The sequence below is a fragment of the Rhineura floridana genome, chromosome 17 (assembly GCF_030035675.1).
Source record: "Rhineura floridana isolate rRhiFlo1 chromosome 17, rRhiFlo1.hap2, whole genome shotgun sequence".
Lineage (NCBI taxonomy): Eukaryota > Metazoa > Chordata > Lepidosauria > Squamata > Rhineuridae > Rhineura > Rhineura floridana.
Window position 1 is genome coordinate 1,404,446 of NC_084496.1, and position 22,426 is coordinate 1,426,871.

Here is a 22,426-nt window from a genome sequence, read left to right on the forward strand (position 1 = left end):
GCAACAGCTGGAGTTTCCCCTCTCAAAAAGACCCTCATTTGGCAAAGCTATAGAAACAGGCTGCCTAGTTATGTCCTTTGAGAACTGCTGGCCCAGACCTGGACTATGTACTTTGAGAGGGGGGGGGAGAAACCAAAACACTATTTTCTAAAAGGAGCCAACCGCAGAGGAGGCTGCCTGCTGCAACCCTTTACAAGTTGCTGCTCTGGCCTGGCCTCTTTCCCATTAGCCCTATCACATGTCGATTTAAAATATTGCAAAGAGCGGGAGGGGGAGAGAGAAGCACACAACTAGCACAGTTAAGCTTCAGGCTTAGCCCAGTCCTGGTGTGAGCACCACAGAGATAATCTTTTTGCTCAGTGCGAGATAAAAAGCGACGTCTGTAGGTGACAGGGAAATAAAAAAAGCAAAACACTTTCATACCAAATCTACCTCCATCCTTACCAACAACTGGGTGGCAGCAGCAACTGGCTACATAGAGCATTTGTGCTGCGTTCTGAAGATACCGCAAGAAGAGCCTGCTGGGCCAGGCCAGTGGCCCATCCAGTCCAGCATCATTCTCACAGTGGCCAAGCAGATGCCCATGGGAAGCCCACCAGCAGGACCTGAGCGCAAGAGCACCCTCCCCTCCTGCAGCTTCCAGCCACTGCTATTCAGAAGCCTACTACCTCTGGCTATGCAGGCAAGGCATACTCATCATGGCTAATAGCCACTGACAGCCTTGTCCTCCATGAATTTGTCTCTGCAGTGCTGGCTGGGGCTGATGGGAGCTGTGGTCCAAAACACCTGCAGGGTGCCAGGTTGGGCAAGGCTGCAATATTGAGTGTGTTAATGCTCTATTGAGTGTGCTAGCTACTCCCGAGTTATTTATAGACAAAATACTCTTGAGTTATTTATATATTTTTAAAAAAAAATGTAGAAAGAAGGTGGGACATGGCATTACAAAAACCCATAGTTTATTAATCCTTGCTGCAGGCAAGTTAAGAGCACATTTCAATACTGCCAGGGAGAAACTGTACCGGGGGGGGGGTCAATTGCAAACTCCATTTTTTTTGCCTTGGCCAACAGCGGAGCCCCCTGGAAACGCGGCCAGCTCCCTGCTTGACACAGCTGAGTCGATACACTTGGAAGGTGCATGCACAGCTCAGAGGCTGGAGAAAAGGCCAGGAGCAACACTCCACAACAGAAAGGGAGACACAAGCGACAGGAGAAAGCCTCTAGGATGGGCTGAGAGAATCTCTTTCCCCACTGCTGCCCCTTCCCCTACCAGTCCAGTTCTCTGTACTCAGGGAAGAAGACAGGAGGCAAGTCGGGGGCACCAGACTTTCACCATCACACACATCTGAAAAACACAAGCTGCTTCTGATCGCAAAAGGGTTAAGGTTTATTCAAAATGATGTTGCAAGGTGGCCCAAGGTGGGTGGAGGGAAGGACCGTCCCTGCCCAATGCTCTGCAGCTCCTGTTCCCTTGAAGACACCGGCGATGCATGCAGAGACACCAGGAGGAGGCAGCAGATCTACCTCGAGCTCCACTGGAGCAAATGCATCACAGAGCAATCTCTGCAAGACCTGTTTTGGAGAGAGGGAAAGAGAAAAGGTGAAATCCAGTTCGGTTTAAATCTGGTGCACAAATATAGAGAGATGGGTAGCCTGTGGTCCTCCAGATGTTGCTGGACCACAACTTGCATCATCCCCGACGACTGGCCATGCTAGGGGCTCATGGGAGTTGGAGTCCAAAGCATCTGGAGGGTCCCCCTCCCTGCCTTTTGGTGTACAGGCCAGCAGGACATGCTATGCTGGAGACTGAAGTCAGGGGTGACTAGGGAGGACCCAGAGGGCAATTCAGCACTCCCAACGTTTGTATACAGTGGCACACTCATGGCTTAAGGATCCGATGCCAGAGGCTCCAGACTCCAAGAGGAGAACCAGCCAAGCACTCTAATCTCTGGGCTTTTTCAGTTGTCCTTTTTTGAAAAGGATCTTGGAAGTTACCTGAAAATGAGTCAGACAGTTGGTCCATCTAGCTCAGCATTGCCTATGCTGATTGGCAGTGGATCTGCAAGATCTCAGGCAGGGATCTCCTGCAGCCCTACTTGGAGAGGCCATTGGGGATAGACCCAGGGGCCTTAGGCATGCAAGGCAGCTGCTCTCCCACTGAGCTGTGGCTCTTCCCCAAAAATAATCACCACAAATCACAGCTGCATCTGCAAATTGCAGGCAAACTTAGCAGGCAATGGAAAACAAGGTGGACTCTCAGCCCCATGGGCTCTCTGCCCAGGAAGGACAGCTTCCCACCAGCAATCCTTAAGGAGTGGCATTTGCCCACAGCCAGAGTGCTGGTACACCACGTTCACAGGACAAAGAGTACATTGTGTTCCTTTCCTTGCTGGCGCTGCCATTGCAACACCCATTTAAAAGGCTACACAGGATCCTTCAGCTGCTATCCTGACCAGCCTGTTCTCTATCCCAACATACTCACAAGAAAGAGAACTAAAAGTCCAGGGTGGGCTGACCCTGAATGAATCCAGTTGCTAGCAATGAATAGTCAGAATACTACAGATCTTCCCAGGCCAAGAATGTATACTGTTCCCTGCACTGAGACATTGGCCTGGCTTGCACATATCACAAAACCATGGCTTGTTTAACAAACCATGAGTTCTCCAACAGATGATCAAACAAACCATGGTGTGTTTCTCGAAGGTCTCTTTCTGTTTTCCGGCTGTTCTTGGGTTGCTGGCAGTAAACACACCATCATTATGCTACCGGACAGGGTTCACACAACACTAGGTCATGTTTTAATAAGCCATCGACTAGTGTTACATACGAACCAGGTTTATTACCGGAACAGCACCGGAAGGAGCCACACAAAAGTGTCTCCTATGCTGCCAGGGGGGGTGGGGGAGTCGTTCACAGCAGCTGCTGCACTTGTGTTGAAAATGGACTCTTCTCATGAGGAAACGGGTTCACAAGGACACCCTAGCAGTGCCCCATCGGGGCAGCTCAGAGGGTGGAAGCAGCTGGCCCTGCGGCCCACTTTCAGCTTTTCTCACCTCTGCATGGTCTCCTGTGGAGAACTCCAGCTGAAAGCCAAAGACCTGAGGCACGGAGGCAGCTCCAAGGATTTGCTGATCAAGAGAGTGTGGCTCAGCAGAGATAATGGCAAACTTAATGCCCCTGCTGGGAAAGGGCTGATGGTTGCAACAGGATCCACTGTTTCTCCTCTGAACGCAGCCAGAGGGGAAATGCTGCCCTTCTGCACAGGGCAGCTCAGACTGTGATGGGGAAAGGACCCAAGACCTTCACCCTGCAGGGCAGATACCTGGCAGCTGATGTGTCCAGTCCCCTCACAGGGTGAGCCACTCAGCTGGGAGACTGGGGGGTGGGGGGGAAACAGTCAGGTCTGCACACACCTACCCACGCAGGATCTACAGTATCAGTCAGATTCCCCCTCAGCCTGGAGCGTCTGCAATCAGGCAGGCCACACGTTTTAATAAATTAGGTGTGGAAAGTCCTTAAAGCTAACTGGATTCACCAGGGTGGGGAAGGAACAAAGAGGCAAGCTGTTTCCCCCTGTTCAGACTGAGCCCAACGCTGCATCAGCAGAGTCCCAGCAACACACATCTTTTATTGGGTGTTCTCTGGGCATGGAACAGCACTGCCAGTTCCAGCTCTGGGGTGGGGACTCCCTTCTTGCAGAAGTACTGGAGGAAACTCTGATAAGGAGTGGGGGCGAGTCAAGGTGATCTGGACGACCTATTTCCTTCAATCTCGGGGCCAGGCTGCTGCCCGAGGGCCCCACTTGGATGTGGACAGAGCCACTTCTACTGTCGGAGGAAGTATGGTTCTGAATACTAGCCACAGAGAACTGCAAGTGCAGAGAGTTGCTCTTGCACTCAGGTCCTACTTGCAGGCTTCCCGTTGGGGCTGGCCACTGTAGGCACAGGAGGTTGGACTAGATGGGCCCTCTTTGGCCTGATCCAGAAGGCTCTCCTTATGTTCTTAGAGCAAAAGAACAGCCAGACACAAAAATTAAGTGGCCTTAACAAACAGGGACAGACAATATACGGCTTAAACTGTGTGCTGCAGGGTCATTCCATGAAATGGCAACTTGAACCAAGGATGTCTACATTCCCACCCCACCTTGGCACTCCGATGGAACAGCAGCAGCACACAAGGAATCAAGCTTTCAGCAGCCAATCTAAGAAGTGCCCGCCCTTCTCTACAGGGGCGGAAGGGAGTCCAGATCGACAAGTAGAACAGGACATCATCCACCCCAGCATAGCTGGTGACAAACTGGTCCAGAGACTTGCCCAAGATCTTCCGAGAGAGCCTGTGCCAACCCTTCCACACCATCAAACGGGGGAAGAAAGGAAGCGTCCAAGGGGTCTCACCCAGGTTGCCGGAGTCCTTGGTGGCCCAACACAGACAGTAATGCTGCATGAGTTGTTCGAGTAGTTCCTTCTCGTCAAGGAACTCAAGTGCTTCTATCCTGAAAGGAAAAAGGCAGGAAGGACGGCAGGTGACAGACACAGGCAGAGGTTTCCAGCCCAACCTGCCCGAGGAGCAGAGCATAGTGGTGAGAGGGCTGGAGCAGGGCCTCCAGAGGATCCGGGCTCAAACCCCAACTCAGCCACAGCACTCACTGGGCAGCGTTGACCCAGACACCTTCTTACTCCATCAAACTTCTCTCAACAGAGAAAGCTGCTTTTAGTATGTTGCCAATTATTTTGTTTTCAAAGTTTTTCTTGTAAGCCACCTTGTTGCGGCTGACTCTAAATAGCAGGGTAGAAATATACAAATATATATATATATTAAGGAAGCAGGCAGGGACTGCAAACTCCCATGGGTCCAAGAGCAAGCAGAAGCTACCTTTTGACATCGTCTTTTGGCAAGCAGTTGTAGGCTTTCATCATGTCTACAGCATTTGCTGTTTCCCAGCCATTTAGCAGGAACCGTTCCTTCTGCAAATAAAAATCCAACAAGAAAGGTCAACAAAGGGCAGGTTCTCCATCAGGTGAGACGGGAAGGAGGGGCAAGGATGTGCCCAACCTTTGCAAGAGCATTTGGCATGAATTCAAAACATATTATGTATCTTTCAAAGTATGGTTGCAGGAGGAAATTCCCTTCTCTCCAATACAGGCACGATTCATGACGGTCTTAAGAAGGACAGTGGGAAAAATATGAAATGGCACAGTAGTACTGGAGGCAAGCATTATAATTTGAGCAAAACCCATCACCCCACTGGAAGATGGGTCTGAATCCCTCCCACGCAGAATGCCTGACCTGGGTATCCAGAGATCTGCAGTCATCCACACCAACCAGGTTGCATTGTCTGCTCTGCAAGTTGTCAATCATGATCTGCCCAAAGCGATCAGACATATTCACCTGGAGAGGGTGCAAGAAGACTGGCTGAAAGAGAGCTGGAAAAGGTGGCGGAGCTGCCTGAAAGCCAGGACCCCACTGACTTCCTATTCAGGGAGCAGGTGTGCACAGGTAATCAATCACACCTCCTTCTTTATCTCAAGAACTATCAGATCCAGAAGTCTTCCTTCCTTAAGTCCACATACCATGTTTTCCCTACTGCCATGGTCTATACAACTCCCACTGCAAGCACACTGTGCAAATGTGGAGTTGGATTTTTGTGCAGAACAGGGGCTAGCTCAGCAGCTAAAAAGAAGCTGTTCAGTCTTGGTAGCGCTCAATCATAAGTCATTCCAACCCATTTTTGCCGATTTTAAAAAAAAGATGGACACCAAGGACAAGAGCCAGGATGGGCCAAGGTGTGTGTGAAAGGTGTTAAGGGGCTCAAAAGCCACAGAGTGAGAGCCTGCTGGCACACAGTGGGGCCCTCTTGTGTGAGAGATGGGTAGGGGGAGCGAGTGGGCTGCCATAGCTGAAAAAGAGGGGTGGGATCTGTTGCTAAGACCCCTGAGGGCTTAAACTGTTTGAACGTCCTGCATTTGTTTGAATAAAATAAATAAGTTGTTTGCACTTTTTATCAGAGTTTGGAAAAGTTACTCTTTTGAACTACAACTCCCATCAGCCCCAGCCAGCATGGCCACTGGATTGGGCTGATGGGAGTTGTAGTTCAAAAAAAGTAACTTTTCCAAGCTCTGCTTTTTATGCAAAACATGTTCTTTTTGATGCATCCATCTATAAGATATACATCTTTGTACCTAAAATACATATTTTGGTGCATCAAGACTGCCTCACAAAATCCAGAGAAGAGTGCAATCTGTCTGGTAGTTGTGCTCCAACTCACAAGCAAAATGGAGGGAATATTGAAAGGTTTCGTTTTTCCCCCTGCCCCAAACATGACACATACAGGTGGTGCTCATGAGACCATTTAGACCAGCCTGGTGCCCTCCAGGTGTCTGGGGTTACAACTTCTGTCAGCCCCAGCCAGCACTGATGGGAGTTGTAGTCCAAACCATCCGGAGGACAGCAGGCTGGCAAAGTCTGACATATATTTTACTGCCACCAGCTCTGTCTGACAGGCCGGGTATACAGTAAGTTACAGAATTATTTTTTTATTTCATTTTGTTTAAGCCCACACAGCAACAGGGTGCAATCCCTAAATAGTTGCCTGCTTCACTAAGATCTCCAAAGGGGTCAATTTAACAAGTCTAGATTTCCCCCCCCCCTTCTCTGAATGCTAGAAATCTAACTGGGAAGCAGCTTGTTCCAGTGGATCACAAGAAACCAACCCCCACTGCTTCAACTTCCATCTCCACCTGAATTCACAGCCAGAAGAGGAGTATCATCAAACCTCTCATCTGCATTTGCACCCCCACCCAGCAGCGTCTCCTTTTCATGCGACTGCAGCTCAGCTGCTTGCCCACCCCACCCCCGGCACCCGCAGCACTCAAGCTGCCAGTGCCGTCAAAAGCGCCAAGTGATTAACATTCCATATAGTTACATAAGATTGCTCACAATGCCTGTTCCTTGAGTTCAACCACCACTGGCTCAGCAGCTGTCCTGCCCAATCAATGTCTCTCTCTCTCTCTCCCTCCCCCCCACACCCCCCCTCTATATTAACCCCAAGGTGTATTGGGAGTTGGGATTGGAGAGAAAAGAAAGAAGAAGAAGAAAATCCCACTGGCTGAACACCAACAGGACTAATCTCCAATTGTTCTAGGGAACCCACATTCAGAAACTGCACTCGTAGAGACAAATCCTAACCACAAGCGCATGTTTGGAAGCTTGCAATTCTGGGGAGACAGCCAGTGTTAGTCTTACTTGGAGTAGACTAACTGAAATCAATTGGATTGATTTACTCGTTCATGAATTGCCTCCCCTGAGGAATCCCGAAGCACTTTTCCAAACGTATATAAAACAGTTACATATATAAACACCCACACACGTGAAAACAATTTTAAACACACAAATGACATACACATTTACAAGCAGTTTAAAATAGCAGCAGCACATAGATAAATCCAACTCAGACCCAACAGACATACCGACAGGGATAAAGATCTGCATTTCGGAGGCTTGCTGAAAAAGAAACCTCTTTATCACACACCAAAGAGGCAAAAGAGAAGGCGCCTGCCTGAGATGCATGGGGAGGGGAGTTCTAAAGCGAAGGTGCTGAGACAGGAAGGGCTTGATTCTGGCATCGTGTGGAGCGGACATCCTGACAGGCCGGTATCTGCAGCATGCCCACTCCTGCATAATGCAGCCATCGGCTGGGTATGTAGGGGATGAGGCTAGCTTTTAGGTTCACCGTTACGTACGCTGCTTTCAATGGGTCTCCTCCAGGGGTAGCCAACGTGGTGCCCTCCAGATGTTGTTGGCCTACAATTCCCATCAGCCCCAGCCAGCAGGGCAGACAGTCAGGGATGATGGCACCTGCAGTCTAACTGCATCTGGGGCACTAGGCTGACTACCTGTAGGTCCACTCTAGCACTGCTTATCACGCCTGGCCAGAAGAGCAGAGCATTTTCTCTCTATTTATTTATTTATTTTATTTATTTATTTCGTTCAATTTATATACCGCCCATAGCAAGATAGCTCTCAGGGCGGTGAACAAACAAGGGTAAAATACAGTACATCATAATGGTAAAAGTGAAAACATATACAAGACACAAATAGAAAAACAAAACATCACAAACTAAAAACAAAATACATTTAAAAAGATTGAAAATTAAAAATTGATATAGTTAAAATGCCTGGGAGCATATTTATTTCTTTCAGCTGTGAGATGGGGACCTGGAGCACTCGCCATCGTTAGGAGCCCTGGCAAACCACCCCTACTTTGGCTTACCTGCTCATAGTTAATGAACATGGCAGTCTGGAACAAGCCAGCCAGCCACCTGAGGAGGCTTGCAGAATGCTCTCGCGTCATGTAGATCAGGACGCATTCTGTCACAAGGAGAGTCGGCAAACTTTGAAAGTGGGGGGGAGGGAGAGAGAGAACAAGATCAGTATATATATTATTTCTCCCACTTTGGTATCCCAGAATTTCAAGAGCGCCACAGACCATTGCTCCATCAACTCAGTTCTGGAAACTGTTCAGACTGGGGGTCCTTCCCAGCCTTACCTGGGGCTGAAGGAAGTTTAGTCCAAAATATCTGGAGGGCACCATGTTGGGGAAGGCTGATCTAATACTGTAGTGCCCTGGGCCCTAGCAGCAAGGAGAAGAGCAGGTCATTCCAAAAGAGCCAAGGGGGCCACATGCCAAGCTTCAGGGAGACCTTTTCAGCTTCACTCCCCACCATCAAGATAAAAAGGTGGGGATTCCCACAGATCTTCCGGTCGAGAAAGGCAGCCTTGAGGACAGCCTCGTTACAGCTAGCTGGGCAGCGAGAGACTCCTGCAGTGGTAAGTAGGTATGCTTGGGAAATTCAAGCCAGAATTTCCAACAAGATCAGAAGGATTCAGTATGATTCCTACTATTGGAAGCTTGTAATTGCTGTTTTCTTTTTTCTTTTCTTTTTAATAATGTTATTTGTTATTTAATTTTGAGAATTGTATTATTTTATTGGTGTATTATGTTCTATTGATGTATTGCTATATTCATGTTTTTTGTAAGCTGCCTTGAACGCCGTTTTGGCCATAAGGCGGGGTATAAATTTAATAAATAAATAACCAAATAAATTTAATAAATAAATAACGTATAGCGTTAGAGGTCTCTGCATGCCAGTTGCTGGGAATCACAAGTGGGGAGAGTGCTGCTGTTGCCCTTAGGTGCTGCTCGCAGGCTTCCCATTGGGTCATCTGGTTGGCCACTGTGAGGACAGGATGCTGGACTAGATGGACCTTTAGGTCTGATCCAGCAGCCAGGCTCTTATGTTCGTGTACCATGCTTATGTACGCAAGGAGCTGCCGTCTCTTCAGTCAGACCAACGGCTCACCTGCCCCAAATGGCAGTGCTTCCCCACTGTGTCCCAGCCCATCAAGGACTGGACCTGGAACCTCTTATGCACAAATCATAACGGACTTGCCACTAAGCTATATGTGGGCTCCTTCCAAATGGAAATAAAGCAGTTTAGCACAAGGGGCTCCATGTTCCGAGCAGCCGCTAAGGACACGCAGCAGCAGCAAGAAGGGGCTGGTGAGCTCCCTCTCCCTCTCTTCCCTAGCCCTACAATCCAGACACAGCCTGCCCAGCATGACGCAAACCAATGAGGAATTTTTGCCTGCAGGGCTGATTTTAAGTACTGACAGCAACAGGCAAAACCAACAGCTGGAAGCCAAAGGAATTCCACAGGTCAGCAGGTGAAGAGGGAATTAAAGGCTTAGTGAATCAGCGCAGCTCCAGATTGCTTGTATGGCCTACAGGAGGTGTGGGAAACCTTTGGCCCTCGAGATATTGCCCAACTACAAGTCCCATCAGCCCCAGCAAGCACGGCCAATGGCCAAGGAAGATCACCAACATCTGGAGGGCAAAATGTTCCCTGTACCCGGCCTATGGACTTGTTTCCTGCTGGCCTGTCGCCTGCACACCACACTGATTTGGACGTCCTATCTCTGTGCACTCTTCAGACCCACAGAGAAACCGAAATCTTGGTCTGGTGTTCTAGAGTTCAGGGCAGATGAGCCCAGGAGAAAAGGCAAGGGGCGGTAGAGAGAGGAATTTAATCACCTCTCAGCCTTTTGGGAGGGCAACTTATAGCAATTACCTGAAACAGACCAAAAATACAGACTCCAGAAAACAGCTTCTACAGATGCCATCCTATGATGGCAACTGAGTAAACACTCATCACACCCAAGAAACACAGTCAGATCAATCTGACCCTGGGGCAATCTAACCTCACGCATTGCAGCAGACGCAATCAGTGGCCTGAAAAAAAAAATCATGAGCAGCAGAGCCAGCCTCCTTTAAGTCCCCAAGATGAAGTGGCAGAAACAACACAAAACATCTTCTGCAGTCAAGCTCAATGCTGTGCTGCAGCCTTCGCCAAGCTGGTGGCCTCCAGATGTTTTAGACTACAGCTGTGCTGGTGGCAGCTGATGGGAGTTGTAGCCCGAAACATCTAGAGGGTGCCAGCTTGGCCAAGGCTGCTTCATTGGAACAATTGCTCCTGCTCCACGCAGCTGAATGACATTAACAACAGCCAGTTTTTGAAGACCATGTTGTCACGCTACTCCTAGGACACCACGTTCTCCAGAATATTTCTAGAAGTCTCTGAACTCCCATCTTACTGTGGATCCATGTTGCACTTCTTCAGTTTGTCCTCTAGCTTTGGCAGGTCTCGGAGATCTGCACCAATGATGGCGTATCTGCTGGAGTCCAGGCTGTGAGCATCTGCAGAGGAAGCAGCAGTTAAAAGCCCTTCCGTTAATAGCTACTTGTCTGAGGCAAGCAAAATAAAATAAAGGCACATTTAAAGCACGCAACTTCCTCCAAAGAATCCTCTGAACTGAAGGCTCTTAAGGGTGCTGGGAATTGCATCTCTGTGAAGAGTTAAACTACAGTTCCCAGAATTCTTTGGGGGAAGTCGCGTCCTTTAAATGTATGGTGTATATGCAGCTAAAATAAAAATCACACCTAGGTGACCAGATTGGGAAACTTTGCAAATGTTGTTGAGGTCTCTCCCTTAGGCTTGCTTTCTTGCACATTTTAACTGTGCACTTTGCACTGTGTTGAATTCTGTAAAGCTCATGCCACTGGCAGCTGGAAAGAGATCAGCTAGTGACGAGCTTTAAGGACAGATTTAAAAAAACACATCTAACCAAGGTATTATGAACCGAAAGGCACATACAGTGTACTTTACTCATACCAGGGCTGGAGAATTCTTCACAACCAGGATGCCCCTGGGATTTTCCTACTCTTGCCTTAGCCCAGGTGCTTACCACGTATTGTCTCTTACTCTGAAGCAGGTGTGGGGAACCTTTGGCCCTCCAGGTGATGCTGAACTACAACTCCCATCAGCCCCAGCAAGCACAGCCAATAGCTAGGGACAGTGGGAGATGTAGTTCAGCAACATCAGCACAATGGGTAGCCATGTCCCAACAATTTGTAACACACCCCAACTCAAGGGTGGCAAAATATTTAAAAACAGAATCTATAAAATAAATCTGGTAAATAAACAAATTTAAGACTCCCACTAGGCTATCCCAGTACCAAAAGCCGGCTAGAATAAAGGACCCTTCTAAAGAGGATCAGGCACTGGTGAACTTGCAAGCAGATCCTGTGGCACTTCATAACTCCTACCAGCCCCAGCCAACAGGGCCAACAGTCAGAGATGATGGGAGCTGGAGTCCAACTATATCTGGAGAGCCACAGGTTCCCCATTTCTGTTTGAGGGGAAGGCGTTCCCTCCCAGGATTTTCCAATAAAGCAATGAAAAAATTCCTTCCTTCTTTTCTTCAGCAGGCATGAAGATTTTAAATCAAGTTTCTGGAGAACTCACTTATCAGAATAACCAATCAATCAATCAATCAGGAGCTTCCTTTTTGAAAGGGAAGTTAGTTCCCTGAGCGCACTGACTCTAGACTGGTGCTGTGCTTGATGAAGCAAGAGCGCTGCCTTTGAACTAGGAAAAAACTAAACTGTTGGGGGCTCCTGGAACAGAGAGATGCAGCAAGGTGCAAAATGTGTCAGAGATTTCATCAATTGGAGCAGCAGGTAGCAGAGTGCAAGGGGGAAGAGAGGCAACAGCATAGAGAAAGTTTAGGGTGGGGAAGGCATTCAGGATGAGGGCAAGACCATCCGATGCTTGAGGAGGATGTCCTCACCCCGCTGCTGCTGCACCAGGGCAGGAAAGGAAGGCGTCGTCTGACTGGAACAGTCATGAGGGGCAAAACATTTTCTGCTTCGTAAGTAACAATGAAGGGATGCCAGTGGCAAATACAATGGGGTGTATCTCACCAAGTTGTACTCAGAGTAGACCCACTGAAATTAATGGACCCAAGTTAGCCATGTTAATTAATTTCAATGCGTCTACGCTTGCGCACAATGTAGTTGGATACAACCCAATATTAGGAACTTTTGACAGTTTCAAAGCTTTTTCCCTTTGTTTACTAATACAAGTAAAATAAACATGCTATTTTAGATGACCCTTTAGGATTTCAGGAAAACGTGGTGTGCTTGTATAGCAGAGGCCTAAATCAGAAACCAGCACCCCCTTCAACTAACCACCATATATGTAAAAGAGTCTACCCACTGATGAGCTTGCAAGGCAACCAGCTTTCAGCATGGAAGACGGGGCCGGGGGTGTTGCGCTTTGTAACCGTCAACAGGGCAAGCAGAGCCTTAGTCAGTGGCCAAGGCAACTTGCAAAGGCATTCTACCACTACCCAAAAGCTGGACGTGGGTTATAACAACCTTCCTGAACCTGGTGCCCTCCAGATGTTTTGGATTGCAACTCTTGTCAGCATGGCCATGCGGCTGGAGGCAATGGGAGTTGCAGACCAAAACATCTGGAGGGACCCAGGTTGGGTTAAGACCTGGAACGCGTAGAAAAACCCATGCGCTGAGCATTCCCCAGGAGGATCAAACTCAATTGGCTCTCTAAATCAAGTCAGTACTTACCTGCATCTCCCTTCACAGCAATAATCCCCAGCAAACCAAAACCAGAGAGGGAGCAATATGAGCCTAGATTAAAATCACAATAGCTTTCGCCAAACATACCCAACTCAGTTCCGAAACCAGATTTGCTGTTTGAGAGTTATGCGTCTCTAATGCTTAGAAACCTCCCTGTGATTTCCAACTTGCCAGGTGTTGCCAGTTCTTTTTTAGCCACTGACTCTTGTACTCATTTGCCCAAGAAGCCGAAAAAGCCAACTTAGTAACTGGTGAGCAACTGCATCAAGGGCACCACAGCCTCGACTGGGCCTGCTCCAGTGGAGCGTGCAGGGAAAGATTGTGCTGTTAATGGAGGCGGAGAAAAGCAACGGCTCTGAAAGGGTTTCCCTTTATAAGCAGCAAAAGAACAAACAAGGAGCAGAGAATTATGGCTGTTAAGAGAGATAAGGAGGGGGCGGGGGGGGGAGAAAGTCCCAGCAGAACCCCAACGTTCCTTATCAAGAGAGGACACTTCAAGAAGGGGCAAAGAGCAGTTCCTTCGCAAGTCAGTTTGGGAAAGGGCAAATCTGGGTGAGTGACAAGGTTGGCAAAGAAAAGTTTAAAGGTTCCTCCCCCCCCCCCAGCACGTCATGTGAAACATTAATAACGTGCCCTCATAGCAGAATGGAGTGAGGAGGCGGCAGCGGCTTTAGAAACGCCACCCTGCTCTATGCGTGGATTTCGGAAGATGACTCACCTATTAGGAGAGACTCCCCTGAATGGCTTTCCATAATTGGTTTTGACAAGGAAGGTTTTGATCTGTGGGAGAGAAGGACAGAAAGAAAGGGGAGGGAGGGAGGGAGAGAGAGAGTCATCATTCATGGAGCACGCAAAGCCTGGGAGGTTGTGCCTGCCCTCTGCTGGAAAGAGACCACTAGGCCTGACTGCAGATCCTGTTCTCTTTTGTGTCTGCTCAGTGAGCAGGTGGCAGAAAGCATGAGCGGGGAGGACTTGCTGAACTCTGCTCTGGTGCCTAACTGGACAGAGGCTTCCTCCCACCCGCCCCAGACTGACTATCTGCAGGAGAGGTCTGCTGGGGCTCCTGTCCAGGACAGGGTGGGCACCCAGGGATTGGCTCCTGGATGTATGAAGACATTTCCCTTCCCACACTCCAAAATACACATATTCTATCATGCAAGCGTGATCCATGTGTCTGAAACGAATGAGAAGCAGCCCTTTGATGCCACAAAACTCTGACGCAATGTCTTCAAGCTCGCTTCATGTAAAGCTGCTTTGCTGGGGTCGATTTCAGGTTTGTTTTTCTGGGGCAGCCGATGTTCAAAACGATGCCCCATCCCCTCCTTATTAAGCAACAACGGAGGCAGTCAAGGGCCACGTCACAAGCTGTAGCCCCACACTGCAGACCTGCTGAGGCTTACATGTGCCATTTTATTTCCATTTATTACCACTTTTATTCCACTGACAATCTTGTACTGGCTTTTGAAGACAATGAAATTAGGATTAAAATTACTCACTGTGGAGGACTATGAGTGGCTGATCCAAAAAAATTATAAGCAGGTGCACAGTCACTACATGTGAACTTGCCCAACATACCGGCACACTGAAAGGCTTCCAGCTGGGCCTGCCCAAGAAGAACGGCTCCCTCTCGGGAGGCGCCTGCTTCGAAGAGAGGACTTTTGGCTGCTCAAAGGAGTGAGACTGCAAGTGACGTCATGGGTGGGGTGCTTCTAGGAGCCAAGCTGAAACTGTCTTAATTTCCTTTTATTTCTGCCATATTGGCAAGAGGTGTAATGTGGCCTGCTAAAGAATGTAATGGTATATTTATAGTATTGAATGGTTTTTGTGTTGCTGTGACATTTGTTATTGTTTTATTACTGTTGTTGTGTTATTTTATTATGAAATTGTTTTTGTAATTGTTTGCTTTTGTTGTGGGCTACTTCGAGCACAGGTTTGTTTTTGTAAGTCGCTTTGAGTTCCTTTTTGGAAAAAAAGCGACTAATAATTATTAATAAATAATAAATAAATTCATTGTTGGGGGGCGGTTTAGTAAAGCCATTTATACCTTGCACAACTATTGCTACACTGCAAACAGCAAATGACATCATTCACTTGCACCTCCTTAAAACACTTTTGCTTAGGCAAGCCTATCCAGACACATAGACACTGATGTGTTTTAATCTCTTTTGAATATAAAGTTGTTTTAATCATTTAAAAAAAATATTTTAATTACTTGTCTTAATTAACTGTTATTATTGATAATTAATGTTGTTTGTAAACCATTTAAAGGTTTCTCACAATCAAGCAGTATATAAATTTTGTTAAATAAAAGAAAGGCTGAAACTGACAAGGGAGCCCTCTGCAGAATGCTTAAAGCTGTAGTCTTATACACACTTAACCTGGAAGTGAGTCCCACTGGAGTCCACGAAGCTTACTTCTGAGCAGGTATATTTGGATGAGCTTGTGCCACAAGACTGTAACTGACAGGGTGCCATGAGGAATTGTTTTAAAGAGGGGGAAATTGCATGCAGTCTAAACCTTACAAGTATCATGCAAGTATTTTTATAGACTCGGACACTGACGGAGGTAGAACTGAGTTCTAAGAATCTACAACTAATGACAGAAGAAGGTATCTTCTAACACTTCAAAATCAAAGACTATGCAGGGTCATCTTGCAGAAGTCAGGATTATATTTGCATACCAGAGGACTCTTAGCCCTTCACCCTTTGAAGGCATTTTTATGTCCTTCACAGATACACCAGATATGTCATGACCGTTACATTACATTAGGTAACTGACTAAACAATATGATGTGACAATTTATCCTGGCCTTGGACACATTTTTATATAGACTGTAATTTATTTTTAACTCATTTTAATGTTTTTAAAATTTAAAAATTTTAAATGTTGTAATTTTAAACTGTTGGTGAAATCGAAATGATTTTTGTTATTAACTATTATTATTATTTTGGAGCTGTCATTTCATGACTAATAAGATTTTGCCCTAATGTATACTTCCTTCTCAAAATCCCCAAATACGCTGGTCTCAGCCAAGCTCAACATGCACCCACGCACTTACTTGATGTTGTGGATTTTCCTTGTGACTATAGATGGAAAATCAACTTCAAAGTATTTTCTCGGAAGCAAATTCTCATCCTGAAGAGGGGAAAAAACAAACAGATTTTCAGCTCATGTGATGCTGGTGAAGGCTGACAATTCAGCCCCTCAATTTTGTCAATTTCTACTTTCTAGAAACCCTTTCCACACTGAGCTGCTGAGGAAGCCATGTGTTTGTTCCAGAGCAGTGTTGCCCAATCTCCCATCAGCCCTAGCCATTTTGGACTACAGCCCCCATCAGAACCAGCCAGCATGCCTGTCCTAGGTGAGGCTGATGGGGGTTGTAGTCCAAAACATCTGGAGGATACCAGGTGGGGGAAAGCTGCTCTAGAGTTCTTTCTCTGTGCACTCAGGGTTTAAGTTCAGCCTACTGGACCTCAGCTCCATCCAAAGGAGCTAAACTCGCCTGGCACTACAAATGATAGTAGGCATGAGGAAACCGCCTTTCACGAAAATATCCCCCATTAATAATGATGTCAAGGAACCCCCATCAATTTCTAAGGACGCCAGACTGAAAAACACTGCCCTAGGTTGTCTTACTAGGTAGATATCAATAAAAGACAAGAGACAAAAAATGATTTTATAACTGACCACAAGAGGCCACCCTGGAGCTATAAAGGTCCTCGCTTGCACTTGGGGTAACACCACCACGCTCTATGTCACCTTTAATTTCCAGAACAGGGTGTCCATGCCAGCGCCAAGGTTTAGAATTTGGCAGTTGCATCCAGTCTTCTGCAAGAAAGCCTTAAGTAAACGGCCAACTCCCTGGACTCGGGCATAATATCCTAACAGAAAAACAACACTATCAGAATCGGACAATACTAACAAACAGCTGACATGGATCCATGTCAACTCGTAATACATTCATGCAAACTGTTGTCATTCATAAGAGAAAATAACAATGTGTGCACACACACCCAGTCTGACCGACACATGGCTCATGGAGCCACGCAAGCCATCCGTGACTCATACTTACAAACTTACCACGACTGATTTCAGGCGCCTTCCTTTCTTTGGGCTGCCTCACAAAATAAGCAATGTAAGGGTCCTTCCAGTAGCCAATGTTGACTGCATATCTGGCCAAGGGAAAGAAAGAGGTCATTGCAACGAGGCTGGAATTCCTGCTCAGTTGGAAACAGAATTCAAGAGCGGGTAGACTTAGATGCAAACCAGAAAAGGGATTCTTATGATCTTATTTATTTAATTAAAGGACTTCTACCCCACTCTTCAGCCAAAGAAAGAAAGAAAGAAAGACTCCCAGAGCAGCTTACCAAGGCCACTGATGAGACAATCCCTGCCCTCAGGCTTACAATCTAAAAAGACAAGGCATAAAATGAAAACAGATTTGGGAGGGAGGAGGAAAGAAAGCAAACTCAGGTGCTATTTCTTAAGTTACAACTGGACCACCTGCCTAACCCAACAAGGGAGCTCTTTAAACAGTAGCCAACATGGTGCCCTCCAGTTGTTGTTGGACTGCATCTCCAGTCAGACCCAGTCCATGTGGCCAATAGTCAGGGATGATAGAAGCTGAAGTCCTACAACATCATCTGGAGAGCACCATGTTGGCTACATCCTCATTAGGCAAAATTCAGAGTCTGCAAGCCTACCACCTGAGAGCTAAGGGTGGAGCCTCTCCTCCATATTCAGAGGCACTCTACCTCCAAAAGCCAGGTGCTGGCTAGCTGGCAGGCAAGCAACCAGGGCACCTAGCTCACTCTCACAGCCCCGTTTGCAAATGCACTGCATTCTGAAATCCAGGTGCACTTCAGGACAGTCCGTCCTAAGAGTACACGACAAAAATGCCCAATGCAACCATCACGGCAATGTGGGAAGCTACCTTTATACTGAGTCAGGCTCTTGACCCACCTAGCTGAGTACCATCAACCCTGAAGGGCAGCGGCTCTCCAGGGTTTCAGGCAGGCATGTCTCCCAACTTTACCCGGAGGTGCCATCAGAGATCGAACCTGGGGCCTTTAAGGACACAGAGCAAGGGCTGCTTCCCAGCTCCATCCAGCTCAGGAACGTCCATGCTGATGGGCAGAACGGCTCTCCAGAGTTCCAGGCAGGGAGATGCTGCCATTGAGGATTGAGCCTGGCCAGCTTTGGTGTGCAAAGCGGATCCTCGGCCACTGAGCAGCAGTTCTAAGCTGCATTTACTGTAAACCCAGCCTGATGAAGAGCTCTGTTGGCCTCAAAAGCTTGCGCGCTACTTTCTGACGTTTCGGTGGCCCATTAAGAGAAAAGACTTTGGAATCCGCCCCCCCCCAAAAAAGAATAAGGTGTGCCAGCCTAACTCCCCACTACCCTAATATATTATATTATGCTGAATTATATTATATATTAGAACATCCCCCCCCCACTCGCTTAGCAACTGTTTTGGGGGGGAGGGGCTTCTGCCAAGGCTTGCCAAAGAGCGCCTCGGGAGGTGACGGCTCCGCCCCTTCTCCGGAGGCAGGCGTGGCGTAGAGGCGGTGGGCGTGGCTCCCCCGCTCCCCTCACTCACCGCTTGCAGAGGGAGGCGTCGTCGCAGGTGCCCCTCACGGCCTCGTCGAGGATGTCCGGGTCCCGGGAGGTGCTTGCCATGGCCGGGCGGACGGGGAGCAAGGAGGGATCAGCGGAGAGACGAGGAAGAGGAGCACAGGCCACCCATGCTGGGTCCACTGCCGCTGCTGCGCCCCTCGGAGCGCAGCTTCCCTCACCTGCTAGCAACGCTCGCGCCCATTGGCCCAGGCCTACGCAATCTTATTGGTGTGGAGAAACAGCTCACCTTTCTTGCCCGCCCCCTTTTCACGGCGGCACTTCCCATTGGCCAGCGGCGTTGTCAGTTCCACCTTGGACCCAACCAAGCGGCAGAGAAGCCGCGGCTGCAGGGCATACCGAGAAATGTAGTCTCTCGCAGAGACGGCGGGACAGGCATTGACGTCTTGATCGGTCTGCGGGGGACGCGGCCAATGACGGCCGCCGCTAGATACTGTGGGAATTGTAGTCTCTCCCGGGTGATAGGGACGGCAAATAGCAAAATGGAAGGGCGCTCCCTTGTTGGAGGTCTCAGTAAGGCGCTGGGTGTGAATCGCACTTTTGTTCTGCTGTACTTGACCCCGTTATCCCGGGCAGAGGAGGCACCGGACCTCGGTTGCTCGCAGATGCCAGCATCTTCTGTGTATTTAAGTTCTGGTAGATCTTTGCGAGCGTTAATCTGTTTGGGTGATGACGCTGCATGGGCCAGTTGCGTTATTCCTCGGCCTAACCTACCTCACAGGATTGTTGTGATGATAACATGGGGCGGGAGAACATAAGAAGAGCCTTTCCGTGTTATTACTCGTTAAATTTATATGCCGGCCTTCCTCCCCAAGAAGCCCAGGGAGGCAAACATCAGCACTGAAACAAGTGAAAATAAAATAACATATTTTAAACGTCTGAAAACATCTAGTCCAGCCTTCTGTTCTCACAGCGGCCACAAGCAGATGCCCTAATGGGAAGCCCACAAGCAGGGCCTGAGAGCATACTGCCTCTGACAGTGGGGGCAGCACATGGCCATCATGGCTAGTGGCCATGGATAGCATTATCCTCCTCCATTTCCATGAAGTATTTGTCTGATCCTCTTTCAAAGCCATCCAAACTGGTAGCCATCACCACTTTTTGTGGGAGCCAAACCTCTAGTTTTAACTAGGCGCTGCGTGAAGGAGTCCTTTCTTTTGTCGGTCCTGAACCTTCCAACATTCAGCTTCATTGGATGGCCCTAACTGGGGTTTAAGATTATTATTATTACAACATTTGGTGGGAAGGTGAAATATCAACGTGGAGAAGCGGCATTCATTTATCAAGCTGCCTGTCTTGTAAGCTTTCGGAACCAACCTGCTTATTCCTTCAGGCTTTGGGTCAAATCTGCATCACTTGCTGCACTTTATAAAGAACCGTCTGGCTACAGGACGCCCTCTCGCCTGCTTTATTGCCTGTTGATAGATTGTATTGTTTTATTGTGGGGTGTTATTTTTCCAGTGATGAATCCCACTTTAGGATTATTTTTTAATGAAAACCGGGTACCAAATGCTATGAACATAAATAAATGCAGCAATTCCCCCCCTCCCTCCGCGTCCCATTGTTTTTTTTAATTAATGCAGTAAGTGGTTCCGTTTATATCCTACCTTACCTCCAAGGATCTTAAGGTGCTCTACCTGGTTCTCTTCCCCCTCCCCATATGACCCTCACAACAACCCCGTGAGGTTGCCAGTGTGGTGTAGTGGTTAGAGTGTTGGACTAGGACCCGGGAGACCAAGGTTCAAAATCCCCACTCAGCCATGAAGATTGCTGGGCGACCCTGGTCCAGTCCCAATCTCTCATTTCACGTCACCCTACCCTACCTCACAGGGATGTTGTGAGGACAAAGCAGAGAGGGAGGAGAACCATGTACGCCACCTTGACCTCCTTGGAGGAAAAAAGTGGATATAAATTAAATAAATAAATAAAATTCCATTTCACCATCAGACTCTCACTCTCACCCCCAAGAGAAGGCGGGTCCGGTGGGGAGAGAAAAGAGGAGTCTTCCGGAACCGGAATTTCGCCCTGCTTGTCATTCTCTTAACTCTATGCGCGAGCGTTCCGAGTCAAGCCGGAAGCTGGCGCCACTCTACCTCTTCCGTCTCTATGGTCCCTATCACGGGGTCAGGAGCCGCAGCAGTCGTCCGTCCCGAGTGGAGCAAGAAAGGGAGAGCGGCGCGCCTGCGGAGCCGGAAGTGGCGGCGGTGGCGGCTTCCGGTGTGTGTGTGGGTGGCGGCAGGAGGGGGCGGGGCGTGAGGTGCGGCGGCGCCGGGGCCGGGCGACCACGAAGGAGTTGTGAGGGACGGTCGGACGGTCGCTCGGTGAGTGGAGCCGCCGCCGCCGCCAAAGAAGGGGCAGGAGGAGAAGGAGGAGGAATAGCAGCGCCAGCCCCCTCCCCGCCGCCGTGCCCCGGGTCTCCTGCGCGGCGCCATCATGAAGAAGCAGTTCAACCGCATGAAGCAGTTGGCCAACCAGACGGTGGGCAGGTGAGAGGCAGCCCCCCCAGCACCACCGCTAGGGATGTGGAGGTGGGCGGGCGAGGGACGGAGGGAGACAGGCCCAGAGGCTGCAGAGGGAGGCAGGCAGGCAGGCAGGCTGGTCCCCGCCCCCTTCTGGTCGGAGCCCCTGCTTTTATTTTATTTATTTATTTATTTTGTTGCATTTATATACCGCCCATAGCAAGTAGCTTTGCACGCAGAAGGGCCCCCACGGAAGGAGACCCTCCTCCCCCTCATACCCCAGAAACATTGGGGAGTCTAGTGCCAGTCAGCATAGAGGAGACTTACTAAAGGGCCCTTCAGGCTACCCCCCCACTCCCTAAAGAATCTTGGGAACTGTAGTTTGTTAAGGGTGCTGGGAATTGCAGCTCTGTTCCCAGAGTTCTTTGGGGGAAGCCTAAAGCACTTTAAATGCATGTTAATGTGTGGTGTGGATACAACCGGTGTGGAGTTCGAGGGAGCCACGGGCTGACTGGGTATAAGGCAGCTTCTTGCAGCTGTACTCCCCATGCCCCCACACCTCAGTAGATGAATTCGGGGGGGTGGAGCAGGGAGGGCTCACATATTATCCTGAGTTAGACCTTTGGTCCATGTGGCTTAGTAACGTTGACATTGTTTGGCACCAGACTCTCTCTGGTGTTTCAGGCAAGAATCTTTTCCTAGCCCTTCCTCCAGATACTGAGGTGGGGGGGTTGAACCTGGAGCATTATGCTTGCAAAGCAGATTCTCTGGAAAGGGGCTTAACAGTGAAGGAAAGGTGGGATATGAATGTAGCAGTAGTAACGATGATCTGTCTTGCATGCAGGAGGCACCAGGTTCAATCCCCCTGGTGTATCTAGGTAGGCCTGAGAAAGAGTCTCTGCCTGAAATGGTGGAGCGCCGCGGCCAGTCAGTATAGGCCATACTACGGACCAATGTTCTGACTCGGTGAAAGGCAGCTTCTGCTGTTCTGTTGCTGAGTTATGGCCTTCCTGCCTCCCTCAACACTCTCAGAGTTCAGAGTCTTTACCCTCTTGCTCTGCCGGCTACTTGGTGTTTCTGCCACAGACAAACATCCACACCCAAAACAAATGGTAAATGATTGCGTTGCAAGCTTGCGCTATTATTAATAGGCACCGTGAGGTTCTGTTGGTGTAAAAAGGAGAAACCAGGGCTCTGCCCAAGGCTGTTTCAGTTTAGAAATAGACACACCAGGAGGATAACACAGGAAGGGCAGGGAAAGAATGGGGCGGTGTGTTTTTCGGATTGCAGTGCAGTCCTTTTCATGTCTAAAAAGTGTCCTTATCCTGGTGGTGTGCTTGGT

General features: G+C 48.7%; 2 protein-coding genes across 5 annotated transcripts in view; one reads left to right on the forward strand and one right to left on the reverse strand.

The window, feature by feature from the left end:
- Positions 1–1,360: 1,360 nt before the first annotated feature.
- LCMT1 (leucine carboxyl methyltransferase 1) lies at positions 1,361–18,787 on the reverse strand. The gene is made up of 11 exons (XM_061600145.1): positions 18,591–18,787; positions 17,072–17,163; positions 16,751–16,872; positions 16,050–16,126; positions 13,710–13,771; positions 10,648–10,750; positions 8,267–8,387; positions 5,284–5,385; positions 4,870–4,961; positions 4,392–4,489; positions 1,361–1,569 (listed from the first exon to the last, which is right to left on the reverse strand). Exons 1-11 carry the CDS (start codon positions 18,668–18,670, stop codon positions 1,547–1,549), a joined length of 972 nt encoding a protein of 323 aa, XP_061456129.1. The 5' UTR covers positions 18,671–18,787; the 3' UTR covers positions 1,361–1,546.
- A 1,922-nt stretch (positions 18,788–20,709) lies between these two features.
- Positions 20,710–22,426, forward strand: part of ARHGAP17 (Rho GTPase activating protein 17) — a 63,951-nt gene continuing 62,234 nt past the window's right edge. The window contains exon 1 of one of the 4 annotated variants that reach the window (XM_061600121.1): positions 20,710–21,111. In XM_061600121.1, the coding sequence (XP_061456105.1) occupies positions 21,059–21,111 (53 nt within the window). In that variant the 5' untranslated portion in view covers positions 20,710–21,058. The remainder of the gene's footprint in view (positions 21,112–22,426) is intronic. The other 3 variants (XM_061600120.1, XM_061600123.1, XM_061600122.1) reach the window with 3 other exon arrangements.

Coding starts and splice junctions, on each gene's coding strand:
- LCMT1 (XM_061600145.1), bottom strand. CDS start 18,670: ATGGCAAGCACCTCCCGGGACCCGGACATCCTCGACGAGGCCGTGAGG. Junction 13,772..16,049: donor AGGAAAATCCACAACATCAA/GTAAGTGCGTGG, acceptor TCTCTCCCACAG/ATCAAAACCTTCCTTGTCAA. Junction 10,751..13,709: donor AGGGGAGTCTCTCCTAATAG/GTGAGTCATCTT, acceptor CTTCCTCTGCAG/ATGCTCACAGCCTGGACTCC.